This window comes from Oratosquilla oratoria, chromosome 38 (assembly GCF_046742065.1).
Source record: "Oratosquilla oratoria isolate Oo_2021 chromosome 38, ASM4674206v1, whole genome shotgun sequence".
NCBI lineage: Eukaryota > Metazoa > Arthropoda > Malacostraca > Stomatopoda > Squillidae > Oratosquilla > Oratosquilla oratoria.
Window position 1 is genome coordinate 40,807,083 of NC_134814.1, and position 26,562 is coordinate 40,833,644.

The window sequence follows — 26,562 nt, forward strand, 5'->3', positions numbered from 1 at the left end:
TGATTTTCATCTTATTTCTAAGAAGCTTGACTGTCTTCAAAAGATACTCATATTTTTCCTTTTCATATCTATCCATTTATCGTATTTATTTCTCATAGATCATTAACTCCCCTTCGTCCTTTGTTAGTTCACTGACCAGATTTTCTGATTAATTCTTTATTTTCTCAATCCTCTCTTAATTTTAATCTATCCTCTCGGTGAACCACAACTAATATTGTTTTGTTTTATCATTATTATATCTTGTGATAAGGATATTATATTAGTTTTAATTTAGACTTTAGTCGACTGGCATGTTTGTTGGTAATTCCGAGTCTCCTTATCCTTATATATCCTTCCTCTGTCTGCCATCTCCTCCTTAGTTTTTTTTTTTCTATATTTTCCTTTTCTTGTTCTGTCATCTTGCGTTACCTTTTCTCTCCTAGTTGCCAGCCCCATCCCAATCCTTAGTATCTGTTATATGATAGATTTTATATGATGAATTTTATTGGAGTTTTCTTAAATTTGCCTGTAAGCTCTTTTATCATTTTTTTCTTCTCTTTTCTTCCTTGATGATGCCTCTTCCCGATATCGTGTCCACTCTACCTTATGCTGTATAGTACATTTCAGGAATACATTTTAACACTCGTTACCCTTTCTTTAGTTTGAATTTTATTAGTGTCCCTTTTTATACATGTACCATCCTACCAGCCCCTGGGAATTCTATGAACACGTCTAGTTGAGTGATCTCCTCAATTCAATAGCGTATATTGCAAGCTATAGTATCTTAAATAGATACAAATCTTAAGAATTTTCGCAATGAGTTATCTTAAGGTCTTAATAGAATCTTGGTTTGGTATCGTAGAACATTTTTTTATACTTTTGTTTAACCACCTCTTCGGTAGGATATTGATATATAGATGTTTTATTTACATTTATTTGTTGAATCAATAAATACTTGAATATATATATATAAATATAAATAAATAATACAATATATACATTTACACGTATGGTGCCTTAGTTCTGAGGTTAATTTACTGTTTTCTCGATACCTGTTCAAGAAAACGCCTAACGTTGTATGGTAGACATTATTTGAACTTTTAATGTAGCTACTGTAAATCTGATTCTAAGGCGTCGATTAAAATTTACTGATGAAGCCTCGTCCATTCGAACCGATGAACATCACGACAGTTTCTCATCTTCTTCCAAAGTAAACAAAAGCTGGTCTCGGGTGGCGAGCGAAGTTTTTGCGACTTCTTCGGAAGGCCTGGACGGGCGCTCTGAACTGGCCTCGGGACACTTTTTCTTCTTCCACTTCATTCTCTTCCTCTTCCTCGTCGCTCTCCTCTTCACTGCTTTCCTCATCGTCGTCGTCGTCGTCACTCTCATCTGACGAGTCGCTATCCTCACTGTCTTCATCGGATTCAGAAGATCCCAAGAGCTTGAGAGTTTCCTCGTAGATCTTAAAGAACTCCTCGCGAGCCTTCTTCACCTCGTCTGTGTACTCAGGAACCTGAAAAACGAAGAAGCATTGCTACTAAATGAACTCTGTAATCACCAAAGGAACTGGGTTATAGTGGCAGAGTGAATCCAAGTGTGGAACATGACTTGGTTTCACTTTCTGACAATGTATGGCCATCGCAAATTGATATGAAGATTGAAAATCGAAACGTAATGTCTTTATTCACCTGAGGTAAAGCATCACTTTCTGGTCGGAATCCATCTTCGTCAGCAACGTACTTGACAGAAACTTCTTCGCCAGCGTCGTCCACAAAAGCGTAGGAACCAGTTACCTTGTACGGATAAACAAATCATATTTCACAATCGCTCATAATATGGACGTTGGCTTCACAATGTATAACGTTTTAACAGGGAGGCTGCAACATAAGCACAAAATACTTAGAACGTGAGCTCACTGTGCCATCAGAGTTCCTCTCCTCGTGTCGCTCCTGGTCAGGGAGAGAATACGAGAACCTGTAGGCGCCATCACTGCCCTGCTCGTACTCATTATTGACTTCGCGAAAGGTGGATAGGCGGGGCCCCTCGTAGCGTTGATCTTGGACAGAGGTTCCGACAAAAGTCACAATCTGTTAAGACAAAACACGAATGAGCTGACCAAAGATACAACATCATGTGTCATTACGACTCACTTTCTCACTGTATGTTCAACACTCGTATTGATTAAAGTTCTTGAAGTAAGCAACTATGAACACTGAACGTAGCGTACCAAGAAGATACATGTTACGCTGATCATCATTCCTTTGAGTATGGACACTGTATTCGATAACTGATATTTCACTTGGTGGAGATGACTGGACTCTAAACGTGAAGTAACTAAAGATTTCTCGGTACTTGCTCTATATATATTAAGCAGCAGCACCACAGGCCTCCCACTCCCCTGCCCAGTCACCCTCACAGCTGCCCGTGTGATTCTCCAGACCACACCCAAGGCGGTGTGCCTGACGACCTTGCTATACTTCCTCTCGTCACTGCCTCTAGCATTTTGGCGCCAGGGTTCCTTCAGTGCATCCAGTTTCCTCATAATAATAATAATGATAATAATACAAAGGACCTATCTCTTGTTTTCCAAGTAATGAACACTAGTAGTTGCATGGTTTATTTATTGTGATTTACTGTGTATGCAAATATCTAAATATTTCCAAATTCCTTGTCATTCTCTTCCCATTTTCCATCTTAAAATGTTGCACAATTGTCTCATCATGAAGTCCTCTCATTGATCCACTTCCTTCCTACAGGAGCAGATCAGAAAGCGTCACTTCCGTCCTGTTTTTTTTTTTTTTTTCAGAAATTGCTTGATCAATGAATTTTACAGATACCGAAAAAATATCGAGGACTTTAAATTTAGATGATTCTGTGGGTTTACTTTATTTCCGACGTAATGAATAGAAATAGTGCAATGTCAGCCATGTTCAGTGCTATCTTTCGACTGCAGTTGCATTGAAATGATAAAGACATAATTTCCTTCTCTTTGTATTTATGCTATGACTGGAAGATTCTGTAATTTTTAGTGACGAGAATAAAATGTGCACATAAATATTCCATACTGAATTAATGGTGGTTGCATCTTTGGCATTTCGGGTGATGGGTTTTTATCCTAAATGTAAGCATATCTGCGTCATTCTTGTTTATCTCAGCAGTGATTTCTCTGATGGGTTGGTTTCTGGAGGAGTTGATTATGGAACGTGATTCGCTGATGAATCGCGCTTGATTAATTATATTAACGTGCTTGTGTTGTTGTGTGGAGATATTGTGGTGTGTTGCGCGTACATTGTATCGTTTGAGTTTGGAAACCTTCCTTTTAATGTCCTGCGTGGTGTGGTGATAGCGTCCTTATACAGTGATAAAACGACTCATTTTCAAGTGTTCGAGTCTCAGTGATGGAGCTATCTAATGCAACTGTCATAACTTCACACACCTGTGTGATGGCCCTCCTGAACAGAAAACTCGGTGTAATAAGTCTACATACCAAACATCGTAATTGACATCGAAAAACGCATTGGACAAATTCCGAAACATTCCTTTTAGTTTCCTGCGTGGTGTGAAGGTAGCGTCTTTGCCTAGAGATAAGACAACTCATAGTCTCATTGGTATAGTTAGTTAATCCAACTGCCGTACTTTAACAAATATATTATGGGTTTTGGGGATAGACTGTTAGAAATATTTGGGAAAAAGAGTTCAACTTTTACGTGTTGTGGTCTGTTTGTATCATTTGATACAAGGTATGGTAGGGTTCGAGGACTTCCATAGAAATGTGTGACTATCATAAGGTGTGTTTGAGAAATGGCCATCCTTTAACCCATGTTGTTTTAGTAAGTTGGGTATGTGTATTCTGGTTCTTTCTTGCCATTTAACTGGGAGCCGTGGATCTTTTGTAAGCAAAACATGGGTTAACGGATTAGTTGATCTCTCCATCAGTTTGGAAAAATTGTTGAAAAGAGAGAGATAGGTCTCTATGTTAGTGGGTTCTCTAGTAGTTTGCTTGTTTTAAGGAGTGGTAATATGTGCGTTCTTTTCCTCATGGTTGGTATATTATTGCGCGACCAGGAATAGGAAAATAGGTCTATCATCGTTTTCATTGCTACAGGTGGCAGTATCCTTTTTTTTTTTTTTTTTTCCTAAATGTTGCCTATTCATTGATAACAGAATCCTTGATTTCCATCTTATCTTTAAGAAGCTTGACTGTCATTAAAAGATACTCATATTTTTCCTTTTCGCATTTATCTATTTATCGCATTTATCTCTCATAGGTCATTAACTCCCCTTCGTTCTCTATTAGTTCACTGACCAGATTTTCTGATTAATTCTTTATTTTCTCACTCCTCTCTTAATTTCAATCTATCCTCTCGGTAAACCACAACTAATATTGTTTTGTTTTATTATTTTTTGTGATAAGGATATTATATTAGTTTTAATTTAGACTTTGGTCGACTGGCATGTTTGTTGGTAATTCCGAGTTTTCTTATTCTTATAAATGCTTTCTCGGTCTCCCATCTCCTCCTTAGTTTTTTTTCTGTATTTTCTTTTTCTTGTTCTGTCATCTTGCGTTACCTTTTTTCTCTTAGTTACCAGCCCCATCCCAAGCCTTAGTATCTGTTATATGATAAATTCTATATGATAAATTTCATTGGAGTTTTCATAAATTTACCTGTAAGCTCTTTTATCATTTTTTTCTTCTCTTTTCTTCCTTGATGATGCCTCCTCCCGATATCGTGTCCACTCTACCTTATGCTGTAGAGTACATTTCAGGAATACATTTTAACACTCGTTACCCTTTCTTTAGTTTGAATTTCATTAGTGTCCTTTTTTATATATGAACCAGCCTACCAGACCCTGGGAATTCTATGAACACGTCTAATTCAGTGATCTCCTGCATAAAATAGTGTATATTGCAAGCTATTATATCATAAATAGATAAAAAATCTTGAGAACATTCGCAATGAGTTATCTTAAGGTCTTGATAGAATCTTGGTTTGGTATCGTAGAACATTTTTTTATACTTTTGTTTAACCACCTCTTCGGTAGGATATTGATATATAGATGTTTTATTTACATTTATTTATTGAATTAATAAATACTTGAATATATATATAAATACAAATAAATAATATGATACATTTACACGTATGGTGCCTTAGTGCTGAGGTTAATTTACTGTTTTCTCGATACCTGTTCAAGAAAACGCCTAACGTTGTATGGTAGATATTGTTTGAACTTTTAATGTAGCTACCGTAAATTTGATTCTAAGGCGTCCATAAAACTTTACTGATGAAGACTCGTCCATTCAAACCGATGAAGATCACGACAGTCTCTCATCTTCTTCCAAAGTAAACAAAAGCTGGTCTCGGGTGGCGAGCGAAGTTTTTGCGACTTCTTCGGAAGGCCTGGACGGGCGATCTGAACTGACCTCGGGACACTTTTTCTTCTTCCACTTCATTCTCTTCCTCTTCCTCGTCGCTCTCCTCTTCACTGCTTTCCTCATCGTCGTCGTCGTCGTCACTCTCATCTGACGAGTCGCTATCCTCACTGTCTTCATCGGATTCAGAAGATCCCAAAAGCTTGAGAGTTTCTTCGTAGATCTTAAAGAACTCCTCGCGAGCCTTCTTCACCTCGTCTGTATCCTCAGGAACCTGAAAAGCGAAGAAGCATTGCTACTAAATGAACTCTGTAATCACCAAAGGAACTGAGAGATAGTGGCAGAGTGAATCCAAGTGTGGAACATGACTTGGTTTCACTTTCTGACAATGTATGGCCATCGCAAATTGATATGAAGATTGAAAATCGAAACGTAATGTCCTTATTCACCTGAGGTAAAGCATCACTTTCTGGTCGGAATCCATCTTCGTCAGCAACGTACTTGACAGAAACTTCTTCGCCAGTGTCGTCCACAAAAGCGTAGGAACCAGTTACCTTGTACGGATAAACAAATCATATTTTACAATCGCTCATAATATGGACGTTGGCTTCGTAATATGTAACGTTTTACCAGGACGGATGCAGCATAAGCACAAAATACTTAGAACGTGAGCTTACTGTGCCATCAGAGTTCCTCTCCTCGTGTCGCTCCTGGTCAGGGAGAGAATACGAGAACCTGTAGGCGCCATCACTGCCTTGCTCATATTCGTTATTGACTTCGCGGAAGGTGGATAGGAGGGGGCCCTCGTAGCGTTGATCTTGGACAGAGGTTCCGACAAAAGTCACAATCTGTTAAGACAAAACACGAATGAGCTGACCAAAGATACCACATCATGTGTCATTACGACTCACTTTCTCACTGTATGTTCAACACTCGTATTGATTAAAGTTCTTGAAGTAAGCAACTATGAACACTGAACGTAGCGTACCAAGAAGATACATGTTACGCTGATCATCATTCCTTTGAGTATAGACACTGTATTCGATAACTGATATTTCACTTGGTGGAGATGACAGGACTCTAAACGTGAAGTAACTAAAGATTTCTCGGTACTTGCTCTATTTATATTAAGCAGCGGCACCACAGGCCTCCCACTCCCCTACCCAGTCACCCACACAGCTGCCCGTGTGATTCTCCAGACCGCGCCCAAGTCGGTGTGCCTGACGTCCTTGCTATACTTCCTCTCGTCGCTGCCTCTAGCCTTTTGGCGCCAGGGTTCCTTCAGTGAAGCCAGTTTCCTCATAATAATGATAGGACCTATCTCTTGTTTCCCAAGCAATGAGCACTAGTAGTTGCATGGTTTATTTATTGTGATTTACTGTGAGTACAAATATCTAACTATTTCCAAATTCCTTGTCATTCTCTTCCCATTTTCCATCTTAAAATGTTGCACAATTGTCTCACCATGAAGTCCTCTCATTGTTCCACTTCCTTCCTGCAGGAGCAAATCAGAAAGCGTCACTTCCGTCCTATTTTTTCAGAATTTGCTTGATCAATGAATTTTACAGATATAGAAAAAATATCGAGGACTTTAGATTTAGATGATTCTGTGGATTTACCTTATTTCCGACGTAGTGAATAGAAATAGATCAATGTCAGCCATGTTCAGTAATATCTTTCGACTGCAGTTGCATTAAAATGATAAAGACATAATTTCCTTCTCTTTGTGTTTATGCTATGACTGGAAGATTCTGTAATTGTTAGTGACGAGAACAAAATGTGCACATAAATATTCCATACTGAATTAATGGTGGTTGCATCTTTGGCATTTCGGGTGATGGGTTTTTATCCTAAATGTAAGCATATCTGCGTCATTCTTGTTTATCTCAGCAGTGATTTCTCTGATGGGTTGGTTTCTGGAGGAGTTGATTATGGAACGTGGTTCGCTGATAAGTCGCGCTTGTTTAATTATGTTAATGTGCTTGTGTTGTTGTGTGGAGATATTGTGGGGTGTTGTGCGTACATTGTATCGTTTGAGTTCCGAAACCTTCCTTTTAATATCCTGCGTGTAATGGTGATAGCGTCCTTATACAGTGATAAAACAACTCATTTTCAAGGGTTCGAGTCTCAGTGATAGAGCTATCTAATCCAAGTGTCATAACTTCACACACCTGTCTGATGGCTTTCCTGAACAGAAAACTCGGTGTAATAAGTCTACATACCAAACCGCGTAAATGACATCGAAAAACGTATTGGACAAATTCCGAAACATTCCTTTTAATTTCCTGCGTGGTGTGAAGGTAGCGTCTTTGCCTAGAGATAAAACAACTCATAGTCAAAGGTTTAAGTCTCAGTGGTAAAGTTAGTTAATCCAACTGTCGTACTTTAACACGCATATTATGGGTTTTGGGGATAGACTGTAATAAAGATTTAGGGAAAAGAGTGCAGTTTTTTACGTGTTGTGGTCTGTTTGTATAATTTGATGTAAGGTGTAGCTAGGTTCGAGGACTTCCGTAGAAATGTGTGACTATCATAGGTGTGTTTGAGAAATGGCCATCCTTTAACCCATGTTGTTTTAGTAAGGTGGGTATACGTATTCTGGTTCTTTCTTCCCGTTTAACTGAAAGCCGTGGATCTTTTGCAAGCGAAACATGGGTTAACGAATTGGTAGATCGCTTCATCAGTTTGACAATTATTAAAGAGAGAGAGAGAGACAGGTCTCTATATTAGTGGGTTCTCTGGCAGTTTGTTTGGCTTCAAAAATGGGAATATGTGTCTTCTTTTCCCCATTGTGTGACCAGGAATAGGAAAATATGTCTGTCATGGTTTTCATTGCTACAGGGGCCAGTATCTATTCTGTTTGTATGAAATCTTTCCTAAATGTTGCCTATTCATTGATAGCAGAACCCTTGATTTTCATTCTATTTTTAAGAAGCTTGACTGTCTTCAAAAGATACTCATATTTTTCCTTTTCGCATTTATCTATTTATCGCATTTATCTCTCAGAGGTCATTAACTCCCCTTCGTACTCTATTAGTTCACTGACCAGATTTTCTGATTAATTCTTTATTTTCTCACTCCTCTCTTAATCTTAATCTATCCTCTCGGTGAACCACAACTAATATTTTGTTTTATCATTATTATCTCTTGTGATAAGGACATTATATTAGTTTTAATCTAGACTTTGGTCGACTGTCATGTTTGTTGGGAATTCCGAGTCTCCTTATCTTTACATATGCTTCCTCTGTCTCCCATCCCCTCCTTATGTTTTTTCTGTATTTTCCTTTTCTTTTTTTGTCATCCTCCGTTACCTTTTCTCTCCTAGTTGCCAGCCCCATCCCAAGCCTTAGTATCTGTTACATGATAAATTTTATTGGAGTTTTCTTAAATTTTCCTGTAAGCTCTTTTATCTAATTTTTTCTTCTCTTTTCTTCCTTGATGATGTCTCTTCCCGATATCGTGTCCACTCTACCTTATGCTGTATAGTACATTTCAGGAATACATTTTAACACTCGTTACCCTTTCTTTAGTTTGAATTTTATTAGTGTCCCTTTTCATATATGTACCAGCCTACCAGCCCCTGAGAATTTTATGAACACGTCTAGTTGAGTGATCTCATGGATTCAATAGCGTATATTGCAAGCTATAGTATCTTAGATAAATAAAAATCTTAAGAATTTTCGCAAAGTGTTATCTTAAGGTCTTAATAGAATCTTTGTTTGGTATCGTGGGACATTTTTTTATACTTTTGCTTAACCACCTCTTCGGTAGGATATTGATATATAGATGTTTTATTTACATTTATTTATTGAATTAATAAATACTTGAATATATATATAAATACATACATACATATACCAAGGCTTTTTCCCCCTTCCAAGGGAGGTAGCCACAAAGGGAAAGGCATAAAAACACTCCCACCCATTTCATCCCTAAATACACTCCACACCCCTCCCACCCTTCCTCTCATCTGAGCACCATCTGGATGACGGGTCATCCCTGAACCCTGCCCACCGCCCTGGGTCAGAAGCAGTGTCGCAAGACACAGTACATCCACAGCAAGGCCGCTTCATTTAATCGGCGACCCCCCCTCTCCGTCCCCCTTTGCATATAAAGGGAGGACGGGGAGAAATCCCTTCGGGCTGCGTCAAAAATACTCACACATACTACCCCCCCCACCCCCCCGCCCATTCCTCCTCATGCAGTCACAACATCATCCATATACAACCATTCTCCACTCACCTCTGTCTTCCGTCCTCTCCCTTCCTTCCTCAACAGACATTCCCCTCTTCCCCAAAGCCCCCTTCACCCCATCCATCCACCTCATCCTAGGACGTCCCCTCATGTTCACTCCCTCCACATCTGCCTTCCATACCTCTTTTACTAGTCTTTCTTCACTCATTCTTTCCATGTGTCCAAACCATCCTAATATTCTTTCATCAACCCTCTCTCCCAAATCCTTTTTCACCCCTGTTCTCCTCCTCACCTCCTCATTTCTCACTCTATCTAGCCTAGTAACCCCCACCATACTTCTCAGACACCTCATCTCAAACACATTCAAACTCCTTCTCTCTTCTTCTCTTATGTTCCACGTTTCTGCCCCATACAGTGCTGTTGGCACAATCACTCCTTCATACAGTCTCCTCTTCGCATCCATTCCTAAATGTCTATTTCTCATTACACTCTTTAAACCACCAAGGCATTTACTCGCTTCTCTCAATCTACATTCTACCTCCACCTTCACTCCACCTTTTCCTGCTACACTTGCACCCAAGTATCTAAAACTATCCACTTCCTCCAATCGCTCTCCCTTAATGTTCACTTCCAGTCTACTGCCACTTTCACCCCTTGTACATCTCATCACCTTACTTTTACCCACATTTATCTTTAGCTTTCTTCTATCACATACTCTCCCAAACTCTGCCACCAGCTTCCTCAATCCCTCCTCTGACCCTGCCACAAGCGCAGTGTCGTCCGCAAACAATAACTGGCTCACCTCCCACTTTTCTCCATTTTCTTTAACCATCTCCAATCCCTGACTCACTACCCTAGCATTCACCTCTCGCACCACCCCATCCATGTATAAGTTGAACAGCCAGGGCGACATAACGCATCCTTGACGAAGTCCCACCTTTACTTCAAACCACTCACTCTCTCCATTTCCAATCCTAACACATGCTCTACTACTCACATAAAAACTCTTGACAGCTCCCAAAAGCTTTCCTCCTATCCCATAAATCTGTATAACCTCCCACAGTGCCTTTCTGTCTACCCTATCATAAGCCTTTTCCAGATCCATGAAAGCCCAAAAAACATCCTTCCCCTTTCCTATAGCTTTCTCACATATCTGTCTTACCACAAAGATCTGATCTACACAACCTCTACCCGTCCTAAATCCACACTGTTCCTCACCAATTACTCCTTCTGTTCCTCTCCTAATCCTCTCAATTAAGATTCTCCCATAAGCCTTCCCTACTACACTCAACAGGCTAATCCCTCTGAAATTACTACATTCACACTTGTCCCCTTTTCCCTTGTAAAGAGGAACTATACAGGCACTACTCCAGTCCTCCGGTACTCTACCCTCTCTCCAGCAAACATTAAATAATCTCACCAACCAGTCCACCATCACTGAACCTCCCTTTTTCAGACATTCTGCATGACATCCATCCAGACCAGGTGCCTTACCTGCTTTCATCATCTTTACAACTGCCTTCACCTCATCCTTCCTTATTTCTCCTCCATTCTCCTCACTCATCACTTTCATTTTTTTCGTATTTCCCACTGCAGCTATCTTTCCTTCCCTATCCTCCTTCACATTCAGCAACTCCCTAAAATATTCTGCCCATCTTCCCCTCACTGCCATCTCTTCCATTATCAACTCTCCATCTGTACCTTTTACCTTTTCTTCCCTACTTGATTCGCCTCCTCTTCCTCTCTTAATTTCTTTCCAAAAACAAAGAAAAGAAAAGAGAAGTAAAGCAAAAGGTAAAGGAGCCAAAGAGGAGAGCAGATGTGAAATGGGGTAGGAGTATGACAGAAAATTTTGAAAGTAATATATAAATACAAATAAATAATATGATACATTTACACGTATGGTGCCTTAGTGCTGAGGTTAATTTACTGTTTTCTCGATACCTGTTCAAGAAAACGCCTAACGTTGTATGGTAGACATTATTTGAACTTTTAATGTAGCTACCGTAAATTTGATTCTAAGGCGTCCATAAAACTTTACTGATGAAGACTCGTCCATTCGATCCGATAAAGATCACGACAGTCTCTCATCTTCTTCCAAAGTAAACAAAAGCTGGTCTCGGGTGGCGAGCGAAGTTTTTGCGACTTCTTCGGAAGGCCTGGACGGGCGCTCTGAACTGACCTCGGGACACTTTTTCTTCTTCCACTTCATTCTCTTCCTCTTCCTCGTCGCTCTCCTCTTCACTGCTTTCCTCATCGTCGTCGTCGTCGTCACTCTCATCTGACGAGTCGCTATCCTCACTGTCTTCATCGGATTCAGAAGATCCCAAAAGCTTGAGAGTTTCTTCGTAGATCTTAAAGAACTCCTCGCGAGCCTTCTTCACCTCGTCTGTATCCTCAGGAACCTGAAAAAACGAAAAAGCATTGCTACTAAATGAACTCTGTAATCACCAAAGGAACTGAGAGATAGTGGAAGAGTGAATCCAAGTGTGAAACATGACTTGGTTTCACTTTCTGAAAATGTATGGCCATCGCAAATTGATATGAAGATTGAAAATCGAAACATAATATCCTTATTCACCTGAGGTAAAGCATCACTTTCTGGTCGGAATCCATCTTCGTCAGCAACGTACTTGACAGAAATTTCTTCGCCAGCGTCGTCCACAAAAGCGTAGGAACCAGTTACCTTGTACGGATAAACAAATCATACTTTACAAATGCTCATAATATGGACGTTGGCTTCACAATATGTAACGTTTTACCAGGACGGATGCAGCATAAGCACAAAATACTTAGAACGTGAGCTTACTGTGCCATCAGAGTTCCTCTCCTCGTGTCGCTCCTGGTCAGGGAGAGAATACGAGAACCTGTAGGCGCCATCACTGCCCTGCTCATATTCGTTATTGACTTCGCGGAAGGTGGATAGGAGGGGCCCCTCGTAGCGTTGATCTTGGACAGAGGTTCCGACAAAAGTCACAATCTGTTGAGACAAAACACGAATGAGCTGACCAAAGATACAACATCATGTGTCATTACGACTCACTTTCTCACTGTATGTTCAACACTTGTATTGATTAAAGTTCTTGAAGTAAGCAACTATGAACACTGAACGTAGCGTACCAAGAAGATACATGTTACGCGGATCATCATTCCTTTGAGTATAGACACTGTATTCGATAACTGATATTTCACTTGGTGGAGATGACGGGACTCTAAACGTGAAGTAACTAAAGATTTCTCTGTACTTGCTCTATTTATATTAAGCAGCACCACCACAGGCCTCCCACTCCCCTGCCCAGTCACCCTCACAGCTGCCCGTGTGATTCTCCAGACCACGCCCAAGGCGGTGTGCCTGACGACCTTGCTATACTTCCTCTCGTCGCTGCCTCTAGCCTTTTGGCGCCAGGGTTCCTTCAGTGCATCCAGTTTCCTCATAATAATAGTAATAATAATAATAGGACCTACCTCTTGTTTTCCAAGTAAAGAACATTAGTCGTTGCATGGTTTATTTATTGTGATTTACTGTGAATACAAATATCTAACTATTCCCAAATTCCCTGTCATTCTCTTCCCATTTTCCATCTTAAAATGTTGCACAATTGTCTCACCATGAAGTCCTCTCATTGATCCACTTCCTTCCTGCAGGATCAGATCAGAAAGCGTCACTTCCGTCCTGTTTTTTTCAGAATTTGCTTGATCAATGAATTTTACAGATACAGAAAAAATATCGAGGACCTTAGATTTAGATAATTCTGTGGATTTACCTTATTTCCGACGTAGTAAATAGAAATAGTGCATTGTCAACCATGTTCAGTACCATCTTTCGACTCCAGTTGAATTGAAATGATAAAGACATAATTTCCTTCTCTATGCATTTATGCTATGCCTCGGAGATTCTGTAATTATTAGTGACGAGAATAAAATGTGCACATGAAATATTCCTTAGTGAATTAGTGGTGGTTGCATCTTTGGCATTTTGGGTTTGTTTCAGTGATGGGTTGTAACCTAAGTGTAAGCATATATTCGTCACTTAGCAGTGATTTCTTTGATGTGTTGGTTTCTGGATGAGTTAACCATGGAACATGGTACGCTGATGAACCGTGCTTGTTTAACTATATGAACATGCATGTGTTGTTGTATGGAGATATTGTGTATTGCGCGTACGTTGTATCGTTTGATTTTCGAAATATTCCTTTTAATATCCTGCCTGGTGTGGTGATAGCGTCCTTATCTAGTGATGAAATGACTCATAGTCAAGGGTTCGAGTCTCAATGATAGAGCTATCTAATCCAACTGTCATAACTTCACACACCTGTGTGATGGCCCTCTTGAAGAGAAGAATTGGTGCAATAGTCTACATACCAGACTGCGTAATGGGCATCGAAAAATGTATTGGACAAATTCCGAAGTATTCCTTTTAATTTCCTGCGTGGTGTGAAGAGATAAAACAACTCATAGTCAAAGGTTTGAGTCTCAATGGTAGAGTTATAAAGGTTTGGAAAAAAAAAGTGCTGTTTTTTTTACGTGTTGTGGTCTATTTGTATGATTTGATGTATGGTGTGGGTGGGTTCGAGGACTTCCATAGAAATGTGTGACTATCATAGGTGTGTTTGAGAAATGGCCATCCTTTAACCCATGTTGTTTTAGTGATGTGGGTTTCCGTATTCTGGCTCTTTCTTGCCGGTTAACTGTTAGCCGTAGACCTTTTGCAAGAGAGACATGGGTTAACAGATTAATTGATCTCTCCATCAGTTTGAAAACTGTTGAAATGAGAGAGAAAGATCTCTATGTTAGTGGGTTCTCTGGCAGTTTGTTTGGCTTCAGAAATGGGAATATGTGTGTTCTTTTCCCCATTCTTGGAATATCTTTGTGTGACCAGGAATAGGAAAATATGTCTGTCGTGATTTTCATTGGCACAGGGACCAGTGTCCTTTCCGCTTGCATGAAATCTTTCCTAAATGTTGCCTATTCATTGGTAGCAAAATCCTTCTTTTTCATCTTATTTCTGAGAAGTTTGACAGTCTTCAAAAGATACTCTTACTGGATATACTTTTCCTTTTCGTATTCATCCATTTATCGTTTTTCTCTCTCATAGATCATGAACTCCACTTTGTCCTCTATTAGTTCACTGACCAGATTTTCTGATTAATTTTTTATTTTCTCACTCCTCTCTTAATCTTAATCTATCCTCTCGGTGAACCCCAACTAATATTGTTTTGTTTTATCATTATTTTATCTTGTGATAATGATATGTTATTTTTTATTTAGACTTTGGCCCACTGGTATGTTTACTGGGAATTCTGGGTCTCCATTTCCTTAAATATGCTTCCTGTCTCCCATCTCCTCCTTAGATTTTTCTGTATTTTCCTTTTCTTGTTCTGTCCTCTTGCGTTACTTTTACTTTTCTTCCCTAGTTGCCAGCCCCATCCCAAGCCTTATTATCTATTATATCATATCCCTGATAAATTTACATGGAGTTTTAATTTTGGCTGTAATCTCTCTCTCTCTCTCTCTCTCTCTCTCTCTCTCTCTCTCTCTCTCTCTCTCTCTCTCTCTCTCTCTCTCTCTCTCTCTCTCTCTCTCTCTCTCTCTCTCTCTCTCTCTCTCTCTCTCTCTCTCTCTCTTTTCTTCGTTGGTGATGCTTCTTCCCGAGTACTGGTGTCCAATCTACTTTATGCGATATAGTCAGTGTCAGGAATACATTTTAAAAGTCGTCACGCTTATCTAAGTTTAAATTTTGTTAGTGTCCCCTTTTATATATGTATCAGCCTACCAGACCCTGGAAATTCTATAAACACAACTAGTTGAGTGACCTCATGCATCCAATAGTATATATTGCAAGCTGTTATATCTTAAATAAATCATTTTTTGTGGGGAATTTTGGCCATGAGTTATCTTAAGGTCTTGATAGAATCTTGGTTTGGTATCGTAGGACATTGTTATAGTTCTGTTTAATTACTACTGTACAGTTCTTCCACCTCTTCGGTTGGATAATGATATATAGATGTTTCATTTACATTTATTTATTGGATGAATAAATACTTGAATATATAAATACAAATAAATAATATGATACATACATTTACACGTATGGCGCCTTAGTGTTATGGTTTTAATTTACTGTTCTCTCGATACCTGTTCAAGAAAACGCTTAGTGTTGTATGACTGATATTATTTGAACTTTTATGTAGGTACTGTAAATCTGATTCTAAGGCGTCGATCAAAATTTACTGATAAAGACTCGTCCATTCGAACCGATGAAGATCACGACAGCCTCTCATCTTCTTCCAAAGTAAACAAAAGATGGTCTCGGGTGGCGGGCGAAGTTTTTGCGACTTTTTCGGAAGGCCTGGACGGGCGCTCTGAACTGACCTCGGGACACTTTTTCTTCTTCCTCTTCGTTCTCTTCCTCTTCCTCGTCGCTCTCCTCTTCACTGCTTTCCTCATCGTCGTCGTCGTCGTCACTCTCATCTGACGAGTCGCTATCCTCATTGTCTTCATCGGATTCAGAAGATCCCAAAAGCTTGAGAGTTTCCTCGTAGATCTTAAAGAACTCCTCGCGAGCCTTCTTCACCTCGTCTGTGTCCTCAGGAACCTGAAATATTAAGGGATATTGCTACTAGACGAATTTTGTAATCGCAATTGGTGCTAAGAAATAATGGTAGATGGAAGGTAAGAGTAAAATATGACTTGGTTCCAGTTTTTGAAACTTTTAGATACTAGTAACTGCTGTAAAGTCTTACAATCAAAACGCATGTTATTAAATACCTGAGGTAAAGCATCACTTTCTGCTCGGAATCCTTCTTCGTCAGCAACGTACCTAACAGACACTTCTTCTCCAGCGTCGTCCACAAAAGCATAGGAGCCAGTCACCTGTTGGACAAACAGCACCTTGAAATTGTTTTTACTATAGGCGTTGGCTTCACAACATTTTAACATTTACCAGAATGACTGCAACATAAACACTTAGAATGTAAGCTCACTGTGCCATCAGAGTTCCTCTCCTCGTGTCGCTCTTGCTGAGGAAGAGTATAGGAGAACCTGTAGGCGCCATCACTGCCCTGCTCATATTCGTTGTTGACTTCGCGAAAGGTGGATAGGAGAGGCCCCTCGTAGCGTCGGTCTTGGACGGAGGTTCCGACAAAAGTCAGAATCTGTTCAGACAAAACACAAATGAGCTGACCACCGAATATTTCACACTATGTGTCATTAGAACTCGCCCTTTCACTGTATAATGATCACTTGTTTTGGTTTAATTGTCTAGAAGTAGGGACGGATGAGAACCCTATATACCATACCAACAAGATACAGGTCACACTGATCATGGTTTCTTTGAGTATGGACACTGTATTCGAAAACTGTTGTTTCACTTGGTGGAGATGGCTGGACTGAGAACGTGAAGTAACTGAAGACTTCTCGACTCTTACTCTATTTATATTTAACAGCAGTACCACAGGCCTCCTACTTACCTGCCCAGTCACCCACACAACTGACCGTGTGATTCTCCAGGCCACGCCCAGGGCGGTGTACCTGGTGGCCTTGCTATACTTCCTCTCGCCATTGCCTCTAGCCTTTTGGCGCCAGGGTTACATCAATGCGACCAATTTCTTCATTATAATGATAATACTAGGATCCCTCTTTATTTTACAGGTAGTTGACACCAGTAATTGTATGGTTTACTTATTGTGATTTACCACGAGTTCAAATATTTAACAGATTTTTTTTTCAAATTCCTTGTTATTATCATCCCACTTTCCATCTGAAAGTGTTGCCCAACTGAGTCTCCATGGAGTCTCAGTGATCCACTTCCTTCCTGCAGGAGCTGACCGGAAAGCGTCACTTCCTATTATTTTGCTGAATTCGCTTGATCAATACTTTTTGCACATGCAGAAAATACATAGCGGACCTTGGATTTAGAATATTCTGTGAATTTACATGATTTCCGTTATAGTGAATGGAAATTATGCCATGGCAGTTATATTTTGTAACCTCGTTCATCTGAAGTTACCTTAAAATGAGAAAGGCATAATTTCCTTCTTTAGGTATTTGTGCTACTATTGTAATATGTAATAAATGCTAGTCACAAGGATAAAATGTGTATATGAAATATCTTCAATTAATTAGTGGTAGTTGCATCTTGGGCATTTGGTGTATTATGCTATGGTGATTTTGTTTTATTATAGTTTTTGTGAAGATGGTGACCTAGATCAGGCCTATTAGTGTCACTCATGTCTGTCTTAAGAGTAGGTTTTCTAGGTTGGTTTCTGGAGGAATTTCATGGATTGTGGAACGTGGTGACCTGTTGCATGGTGTTTGTTTAGTGATCTAAGTATGCATGTGTCGAACGGAAATATCATAGGGTGTTGTGGGTAGGTTGTTGTAACGTTTGAGTTCCGAAATATTTATTCTATTGACCTGTGTATTATGATGGTAGTACTTGATGAATAAGTCTACATAGGACAAATTCCGAAACACACTTTATAAAGTCCTACATGGCGTGGTGCTAGCCTCATTACCTGGTGACAAAATGAGCCACAGTCAAGGGCTCGAGTCCCAGTGGGATGCTGGGGCAGGCTTTTGTGGAGGTTTGAATAAAACGGCTCTGCTTTTTACATGTGGTGAGGTGTTTTTGTGATATGATGTGTGGTTTGGGTGGGTTCGAGAAATTCTATAACACTGTGTGCCTCCTATCATTATGTTGCTGTATGCGGAGAATTTACGCTTCAGGAGGTAGGTGTTCTATTGGTGTCTATTAGTGTTTTTTGTTATTTTAAGATTTTAGGTGTTGGTTGTAAGCTGTATTTCTTTTAATTAATGTTTAATTGAGTTGTTCTTAAGAATTGCATATCAATAGTTATTAGGTTTTGTTTTATACTGCTTTGAATCTGTGCCTAAGTTATTCTGAGTAAGTTTAGTTTCTTATTTGTCAACTCCTTGAGGTTTTTAAGTGTTGGGTAAAAGTCATGTGTTCGTCAAGTTTTAAGCCCAGTATATTAAGGTTTTTGGGTAGATAGAAGAGTTTGTCCATTAAGTCTGGCCTTTGAGGTTTTATTAGATATTCTACTTTGTGCCAACCACAATTCCAGTTCGTTGAAATATTTATGTTTGTTTTTGTTGCTGTTTGAAGTTGTATTACTAGGGCATTATTTCAAGGTCTTCTACAGTACATAGGGGAACACCTGCTTTTGAGTTCTGGGTTAGGAGTAGGGAGGCGTATAAGCTTTAATGTCGATGGTGATAGTATTACTCCCTAGAGACCCCGCTGATTAATTTTTGGTTTTTATATACATTTTTCTGGGACACTTAGTACTCTCTGTCATCCAGCAACGTTGTCTTTTTTTTCTGCTTTTGGGCATTTCTGTATGATTTTTTTTATCTTAGGAAAGTGTCAAAATCTTTTCTATATTTCTCACCACCATAACAGCACTGTCTGCTAAAGACCTCAAGCACTTATTAGGCGATATTTATAATTGGGCTGCTTGTGGAATGGCCATCCTTTGATCAGTGTTAATTTGATGAGGTGGTTTTGTATATTCTGGTTCTTTCTTGTCGTCAACTGGGAGCCGTGGATCAACGGATTCATTGATCTCTCCATCAGTTTGGAAATGGGCGAAAGGAGGAAGATGTGTCTATAAGTTGCTGGATGCTCTAGTAGTATATTTGGCTTCAGGATTGGGGTTATGTATTCTATTTTCAACATTGTTGATATGTCATTGTGTGACCAAGAATAGTTCAATCGTTCACGGTTTTTTAATGCTACAAGGGTTAGGTGTCTTTATTGTTTATATGAAATATTTTCTGGGTATTGTCTCTTCATTTATAGCATTTTTTTTTTCATTCTTGAGAATTTTGATTGTTTTTTAAAAGATATTTTCCTTGAATATATTTTTCATTTTCATGTTTCTTTCCTGAGGACTAGTGTCTTTTCTCTAACTTATGTTGATAGTACCTGCAAGCAATACATTTTAACACTTGTACATATGTAAAAGAGGTAAGGCCACTTCTTAAGAGAAACAGAGAGGAAAATTTTAAATGTGTTTTAGATGAAATGTCTGAAAAGTATGGTAGGGGTTACTAGGTTGGATAAAGTGAGAAACGAGAAGGTGAGGAGGAGAGCGGCAGTGATAAAGGAGATGACAGATAGGGCTGATGAAAGATTATTGAGATGGTTTGGACACATGAAAAGAACGAGTTATCAAAGATTAGTAAAAGAGGTATGGAAGGCAGAGGACGAGGGAGTCAACTTGAGGGGACAACCGAGGATGAGATGGATGGGTGGGGTGAAAGGAGCGTTGAGCAAGAGGGAAATGCTTGTTGAGTAAGGAGGGGAGCAGGCAGGAGATAGGGATGAGTGGAGAACGCGTATGGATGATACTGTTATGCAAGGAAGGAAGGGATGGGGAAGGGTGCTTATGTGTGAATGATATTTTGACGGACGCAGCCCGAAGGGATTTCTTCCCATCTTTTCTTCTGCTTGAAGGGACGGAGAAGGGGGTCGCCGATTATGTGAAGCGGCCTTACTGTGGATGTACTGTGTCTTGTTGCATTGCGTTTGACCCAGGGCAGTTGGCGGATGCAGGGATGACCCGTCATCCATGAGAAGCTGAGATGGGAGGGGAGGAAAGGGTGGTGGAGGGGAATAAGATGGATGGGAATTGGTATAAACCTCTTACTCAGCTACCTCTCTTATAAGGGGGATAAAGCTCTCGGTATACAGATAAATAGACAGATTTTCACCATGGTTAGTATGTCATTGTGTGACCAGGAATAGTTCACTCTTTCACGGTTATCGTTGCTACAGGGGATAGGTGCCTTTTTTATGAAATGTTTCCTAGGTGTTTTGTATCCACTGATATCATTTTTTTTTTTTTTCGTTCATAAGAAGTTTGACTGTCTTCAAAGGAAATTTTCCTTGAACATGTTTTTCTTTTGTATGTTTCTTTCCTTGATCACGTCTGTTTTTGAGGTTCGTATTTTGTTAGTGCCCTTCCATCTTTTATATAAGTACTATTTGAATCACGACGTGCGTCTTGTAGTGTGTATTGAAAGTTGTTGTGGTCAAGATGATCTTGAAATTATCTTAAATAGAAAGTATCAAGCGTTATTTTTTCCGATAGATTATCTTGAGATTTCAATCAAATTCTTGGCTGGTATCCTGAATGTACATATCACACATTTTTCAAAATCAAATTCAGTCGGATATTAATATATAGATGTTTCATTTCCATTTATTCATTTTGTATATAAATAAATAAATATTCATAAATACAAATAAATAATATAATATATATCTACACGTACGATACCTCAGGGCTCAAAGTTTTAATGTTCTCTCAAGAACTGTCCAGGAAATTGGATTGCGTTGTATCGCTGATCTCGTTATTTTGATTTTTTCATTTTTACTTTAGCTCCCGCAAGCCTCATTGTAAAGCACAAAGGAACCTTCGTTAATGAAGATTCGTCCATTCAAACCGAAGACCAGGACAGCCTCTCATCTTCTTCCCCAATTAACAAAAGCTGGTCTCGGGTGGCGAGCGAAGTTTTTGCGACTTCTTCGGAAGGCCTGGACGGGCGCTCTGAAGTGACCCCGGGTCTCTTTTTCTTCTTCCTCTTCGTTCTCTTCCTCTTCCTCGTCGCTCTCCTCTTCACTGCTTTCCTCATCGTCGTCGTCACTCTCATCTGACGAGTCGCTGTCTTCACTGTCTTCATCGGATTCAGAAGATCCCAAAAGCTTGAGAGTTTCTTCGTAGATCTTAAAGAACTCCTCGCGAGCCTTCTTCACCTCGTCTGTGTCCTCAGGAACCTGAAATATCAAAAGATATTGCTACTAGACGAATATTTTAACCACGATAGAAGCTAAAAAGTAATGGTACATGCAAGGCAAGAGTGAAATATGACTTGGTTCCAGTTTTTGGAACTGTTAGATGCTAGGAACTGCTGTAAAGTCTGGCAATCAAAACGCAAGTTATCAATTACCTGAGGTAAAGCATCACTTTCTGCTCGGAATCCATCTTCGTCAGCAACGTATTTAACAGACACTTCTTCGCCAGCGTCGTCCACAAAAGCATAGGAGCCAGTCACCTGGTGAACAAATAGAATTTTACAATTGTTGATCAAAAATACATTGATTTCACAACGTGTCATAGTTTCCTAGGACGACTGCAACATAATCACAAGCTGCTTAGAATGTAAGCTCACTGTGCCATCAGAGTTCCTCTCCTCGTGTCGCTCCTGCTGAGGGAGAGAATAGGAGAACCTGTAGGCGCCATCACTGCCCTGCTCATATTCGTTGTTGACTTCGCGAAAGGTGGATAGGAGGGGCCCCTCGTAGCGTTCATCTTGGATGGAGTTTCCAACAAATGTCACAATCTGTTGAGACAAAACACGAATGAACTGACCACCGGATATTTCACTTCATGTGTCATTACGACTCATTTTCTCACTCGAAATAAGTGATGATAAACGCAGAATGTCGCGTACCAACAAGATGCATGTCACACTGATCATGGTTTCTTTGAGTATGGACACTGTATTCGAAAACTGTTGTTTCACTTGGTGGAGATGGCTGGACTCAAAACGTGAAGTAACTGAAGACTTTTCGATCCTTACTCTATTTATATTAACAAGCAGTACCACAGGCCTCCCACTCCCCTACCCAGTCACCCACCCAGCTGCCCGTGTGATTCTCCAGGCCACACCCAGGGCGGTGTACCTGATGACCTTGCTATACTTCCTCTCGCCACTGCATGTAGCCTTTTGGCGCCAGGGGTCCATCAACGAGACCAATTTCTTCGTGATAATCATAATAATACTAGGACCTATTTTACAGGTAGTGGGCACTATTAACTACCTTGTATATTTTATTATAATTCACTGCGAATACAAATATTCAACCTTTTTTTTCTATTTCCTTGTTATCATTTGCCTAATTTCCATCTGAAAGTGTTGCACAAATCAGTCTCCAAGGAGTCTTCTCGTATATCCACTTCCTGCAGGAGCAGTTTGGAAGACTTCAATTTCTTCCGGTTTTTTGTTGAGTTTGCTTGATCTATTATTTTTACACTTGCAGAAAATATATCGTGGATCTTAGATTTAGTTAATTCTGTGGATCTTCTTGATTTCCGTGATAGTGAATGTCCATGTCCGTCTTAAAGTGATAAAAACATAATATCCTTCTCTAGGGATATTTGTGCTAAAATTGTAAGATGCAAAAACTGATAGTGACGAGGATGAAATGCGAACCTAAAACATCCCTTAGTAAGTTAGCAGTGATTGAATCTTAGGCATGTAGTGTCTGTTGTTAGGGTGATTTTATATTGGTGCATTTTAAGTGAGGAGCGGTAACCTGAATATTGGTGTGCCAGCGTCACTCTTGTCTGTTTTAATATTGATTTTCTGCTGGGTAGGAGGAGTTTCATGAAAGTTTGTATTTGTTGTTGTGTGGAAACATTGTGGGGTGTTGTGCGTATGTTGTTGTAGACATTTGTGTCAAATGTTGTAGACATTTGTGTCAAATGCTGCAATTCTTATTTGTGATGTATAGTGTTTGTTTAATTTTATATAATATTTGGTCAGGTTCGAGGAATCTTATACAGAACAGTGATGATCTATGAGAAGGATTTTGATTTTACAGTGTACGTGTTCTGTTGTTGTTTGAATACATTTTTTTTCAACGTTGTTAACAATTTATTGTTGCTTTTGGGCATTGCTGTATGATTTTTTATCATAGGAAAATGTCAAAATCCTTTTCTATATATCTGACCACCATAACAGCACTCTCTGCTAAAAACCTCAAGCACTTGTTGGGAGATTTTTATAATTGGGCTGCTTGTGGAATGGCCTTCCTTTGATTAGTGTTAATTTGATGAGATGGTTTTGTATATTCTGGTTCTTTCTTGTCGGTCAACTGGGAGCCGTGGATCAACGGATTCATTGATCTCTCCATCAATTTGGAAATGGGCGAAAGGAGAGAGATGTGTCTATATGTTGCTGGATGCTCTAGTGGTTTATTTGGCTTCAGGATTGAAGTTATGTATTCTATTTTCAACATTCTTGGTATGTCATTGTGTGACCAAGAATAGTTCAATCGTTCACGGTTTTTTATTGCTACAAGGGTTAGGTGTCTTTTTTGTTTTTATGAAATATTTTCTGGGTATTGTCTGTTCATTTATAGCATTTTTTTTTCATTCTTGAGAATTTTGATTGCTATTAAAAGATATTATCCTTGAATATATTTTTCATTTTCATGTTTCTTTCCTGAGGACTAGTGTCTTTTCTCTAACTTATGTTGATAGTACCTTCCAGCAATACATTTTAACACTTGTACATATGTAAAAGAGGTAAGGCCACTTCTTAAGAGAAACAGAGAGGAAATTTTTAAATGTGTTTTAGATGAAATGTCTGAAAAGTATGGTAGGGGTTACTAGGTTGGATAAAGTGAGAAACGAGAAGGTGAAGAGGAGAGCGGCAGTGATAAAGGAGATGACAAATAGGGCTGATGAAAGATTATTGGGATGGTTTGGACACATGCAAAGAATGAGTTATCAAAGATTAGTAAAAGAGGTATGGAAGGCAGAGGAGGAGGGAGTGAAATAGAGGGGACAACCGAGGATGAGATGGATGGGTGGGGTGAAAGGGGCGTTGGGCAAGAGGGAAATGCCTGTTGAGCAAGGAAGGGAGCAAGCAGGAGATAGGGATGAGTGGAGAATGTGTATGGATGATACTGTCATACAAGGAAGGAAGGGATGGGGGTAGGATGCTTATGTGTGAATGATATTTTGACGGAAGCAGCCCGAAGGGATCTCTCCCCATCTTTTCTTCTGCTTGAGGGGACGGAGAAGGGGGTCGCCGATTATGTGAAGCGGCCTTGCTGTGGATGGACTGTGTCTTGTTGCATTGCGTTTGACCCAGGGCAGTTGGCGTATGCAGGGAGGACCCGTCATCCATGAGAAGCTGAGATGGGAGGGGTGGAAAGGGTGGTGGAGGGGAATGAAATGGATGGGAATAGGTATAAACCTCTAACTTGGCTACCTATCTTATAAGGGGGAAAAAGCTCCCGGTATACAGATAAATAGACAGATTTTCAACAATGTGGTTATGTCATTGTGTGACCAGGAATAGTTCACTCTTTGACGGTAGTTATCGTTGCTACAGGGGATAGGTGCCTTTTTTATGAAATGTTTCCTAGGTGTTTTGCATCCACTGATACAATTTTTTTTCCCGTTCATAAGAAGTTTGACTGTCTTCAAAGGACATTTTCCTTGAATATTTTTTTCTTTTTTATGTTTCCCTCCTTGATCACGTCTGTTTTTGAGGTTCGGATTTTGTTAGTGCCCTTCCCTCTTTTACATATGTACCAGCCAACACGCCCGTGGTAATTCCATGAAATCGACTAACTATTTAAATCACGTCGTGCGTCTTGTAGTGTGTATTGAAAGTTGTTGTAGTCAAGATGATCTTGAGATGATCTTAAATCAAAAGTATCAAGCGGTTTTTTTTTTTCGATAGCTTATCTTGAGATTTCAATAAAATTCTTGGCTTGATATCCTGAATGTACATATCACACATTTTCCAAAATCAAATTCGGTCGGATATTGATATATAGATGTTTCATTTCCATTTATTCATTATGTATACAAATAGTTAAATATTAATAAATACAAATAAATAATATAATATGTATCTACACGTACGATACCTCAAGACTCAAAGTTTTAATTTTCTCAAAATAACTGTTCAGGAAATTGGGTTGCGTTGTATCGCTGATCTCGTTATTTTGATTTTTTCATCTTTACTTTAGCTCCCGCGAGCCTCATTGTAAAGCATAAAGGAACCTTCGTTAATGAAGATTCGTCCATTCAAACCGAAGACCAGGACAGCCTCTCATCTTCGTCCAAAGTAAACAAAAGCTGGTCTCGGGTGGCGAGCGAAGTTTTTGCGACTTCTTCGGAAGGCCTGGACGGGCGCTCTGAAGTGACCCCGGGTCTCTTTTTCTTCTTCCTCTTCGTTCTCTTCCTCTTCCTCGTCGCTCTCCTCTTCACTGCTTTCCTCATCGTCGTCGTCACTCTCATCTGACGAGTCGCTGTCTTCACTGTCTTCATCGGATTCAGAAGATCCCAAAAGCTTGAGAGTTTCTTCGTAGATCTTAAAGAACTCCTCGCGAGCCTTCTTCACCTCGTCTGTGTCCTCAGGAACCTGAAATATCAAGGGATATTGCTACTAGACAAATCTTTTAACCACGATAGAAGCCAAAAAGTAATGTTACATGTAAGGCAAGAGTAAAATATGACTTGGTTCCAGTTTTTGGAACTGTTAGATGCTAGGAACTGCTGTAAAGTCTGACAATCAAAACGCAACTTATCAATTACCTGAGGTAAAGCATCACTTTCTGCTCGGAATCCTTCTTCGTCAGCAACGTATTTAACAGACACTTCTTCGCCAGCGTCGTCCACAAAAGCATAGGAGCCAGTCACCTGATGAACAAATAGAATTTTACAATTGTTGATCAAAAATACATTGATTTCACAACGTGTCATAGTTTCCTAGGACGACTGCAACATAATCACAAGCTGCTTAGAATGTAAGCTCACTGTGCCATCAGAGTTCCTCTCCTCGTGTCGCTCCTGCTGAGGGAGAGAATAGGAGAACCTGTAGGCGCCATCACTACCCTGCTCATATTCGTTGTTGACTTTGCGAAAGGTGGATAGGAGGGGCCCCTCGTAGCGTTCATCTTGGATGGAGTTTCCAACAAATGTCACAATCTGTTGAGACAAAACACGAATGAACTGACCATCGGATATTTCACTTCATGTGTCATTATGACTCACTTTCTCACTGTATGCTTAATGGTCTCGAAATAAGTAATGGTAAGCACAGAATGTCGCGTACCAACAAGATGCATGTCACACTGATCATGGTTTCTTTGAGTATGGACACTATTCGAAAACTGTTGTTTCACTTGGTGGAGATGGCTGGACTCAAAACGTGAAGTAACTGAAGACTATTCGATCCTTACT

At 39.7% G+C, this 26,562-nt stretch overlaps 4 protein-coding genes across 4 annotated transcripts; all 4 read right to left on the reverse strand.

Moving 5' to 3' along the window:
- Positions 1-1,174: 1,174 nt before the first annotated feature.
- Positions 1,175-2,481, reverse strand: LOC143019904 (uncharacterized). The gene is made up of 4 exons (XM_076175881.1): positions 2,425-2,481; positions 1,896-2,066; positions 1,668-1,772; positions 1,175-1,492 (listed from the first exon to the last, which is right to left on the reverse strand). Exons 1-4 carry the CDS (start codon positions 2,479-2,481, stop codon positions 1,175-1,177), a joined length of 651 nt encoding a protein of 216 aa, XP_076031996.1.
- Positions 2,482-5,281: 2,800 nt separating this feature from the next.
- LOC143019905 (uncharacterized) lies at positions 5,282-6,656 on the reverse strand. The gene is made up of 4 exons (XM_076175882.1): positions 6,525-6,656; positions 6,031-6,201; positions 5,803-5,907; positions 5,282-5,627 (listed from the first exon to the last, which is right to left on the reverse strand). The coding sequence occupies exons 1-4, from the start codon at positions 6,654-6,656 to the stop codon at positions 5,310-5,312; spliced, it is 726 nt and encodes a 241-aa protein (XP_076031997.1). The 3' UTR covers positions 5,282-5,309.
- A 4,816-nt stretch (positions 6,657-11,472) lies between these two features.
- LOC143019907 (uncharacterized) lies at positions 11,473-12,982 on the reverse strand. The gene is made up of 4 exons (XM_076175883.1): positions 12,668-12,982; positions 12,357-12,527; positions 12,129-12,233; positions 11,473-11,952 (listed from the first exon to the last, which is right to left on the reverse strand). The coding sequence occupies exons 1-4, from the start codon at positions 12,980-12,982 to the stop codon at positions 11,635-11,637; spliced, it is 909 nt and encodes a 302-aa protein (XP_076031998.1). The 3' UTR covers positions 11,473-11,634.
- An 8,056-nt stretch (positions 12,983-21,038) lies between these two features.
- On the reverse strand, positions 21,039-26,461 carry LOC143019908 (uncharacterized). The gene is made up of 7 exons (XM_076175884.1): positions 26,435-26,461; positions 26,137-26,307; positions 25,915-26,019; positions 25,451-25,741; positions 21,746-21,916; positions 21,524-21,628; positions 21,039-21,350 (listed from the first exon to the last, which is right to left on the reverse strand). The coding sequence occupies exons 1-7, from the start codon at positions 26,459-26,461 to the stop codon at positions 21,039-21,041; spliced, it is 1,182 nt and encodes a 393-aa protein (XP_076031999.1).
- Positions 26,462-26,562: the final 101 nt, after the last annotated feature.

Bases quoted from the DNA above. Each gene is read 5' to 3' on its own strand.
- LOC143019905 (XM_076175882.1), bottom strand. From the start codon at position 6,656: ATGAGGAAACTGGCTTCACTGAAGGAACCCTGGCGCCAAAAGGCTAGA. The intron at 6,202-6,524 runs GTGACTGGGTAG...TTGTCTTAACAG, and splicing joins TCACACGGGCAGCTGTGTGG to ATTGTGACTTTTGTCGGAAC. The intron at 5,908-6,030 runs GTAAGCTCACGT...TATCCGTACAAG, and splicing joins AGAGGAACTCTGATGGCACA to GTAACTGGTTCCTACGCTTT.
- LOC143019907 (XM_076175883.1), bottom strand. From the start codon at position 12,982: ATGAGGAAACTGGATGCACTGAAGGAACCCTGGCGCCAAAAGGCTAGA. The intron at 12,528-12,667 runs GTACGCTACGTT...TTGTCTCAACAG, and splicing joins GCGTAACATGTATCTTCTTG to ATTGTGACTTTTGTCGGAAC. The intron at 11,953-12,128 runs GTGAATAAGGAT...TCGTTTTTTCAG, and splicing joins AAAGTGATGCTTTACCTCAG to GTTCCTGAGGATACAGACGA.
- LOC143019908 (XM_076175884.1), bottom strand. From the start codon at position 26,461: ATGATCAGTGTGACATGCATCTTGTTG. The intron at 26,020-26,136 runs GTGAGCTTACAT...TTTGTTCATCAG, and splicing joins AGAGGAACTCTGATGGCACA to GTGACTGGCTCCTATGCTTT. The intron at 21,917-25,450 runs GTTTACTTTGGA...TTGTCTCAACAG, and splicing joins GCCACCCGAGACCAGCTTTT to ATTGTGACATTTGTTGGAAA.
- LOC143019904 (XM_076175881.1), bottom strand. From the start codon at position 2,481: ATGCTAGAGGCAGTGACGAGAGGAAGTATAGCAAGGTCGTCAGGCACA. The intron at 2,067-2,424 runs GTGTGGTCTGGA...TTGTCTTAACAG, and splicing joins CGTCAGGCACACCGCCTTGG to ATTGTGACTTTTGTCGGAAC. The intron at 1,773-1,895 runs GTGAGCTCACGT...TATCCGTACAAG, and splicing joins AGAGGAACTCTGATGGCACA to GTAACTGGTTCCTACGCTTT.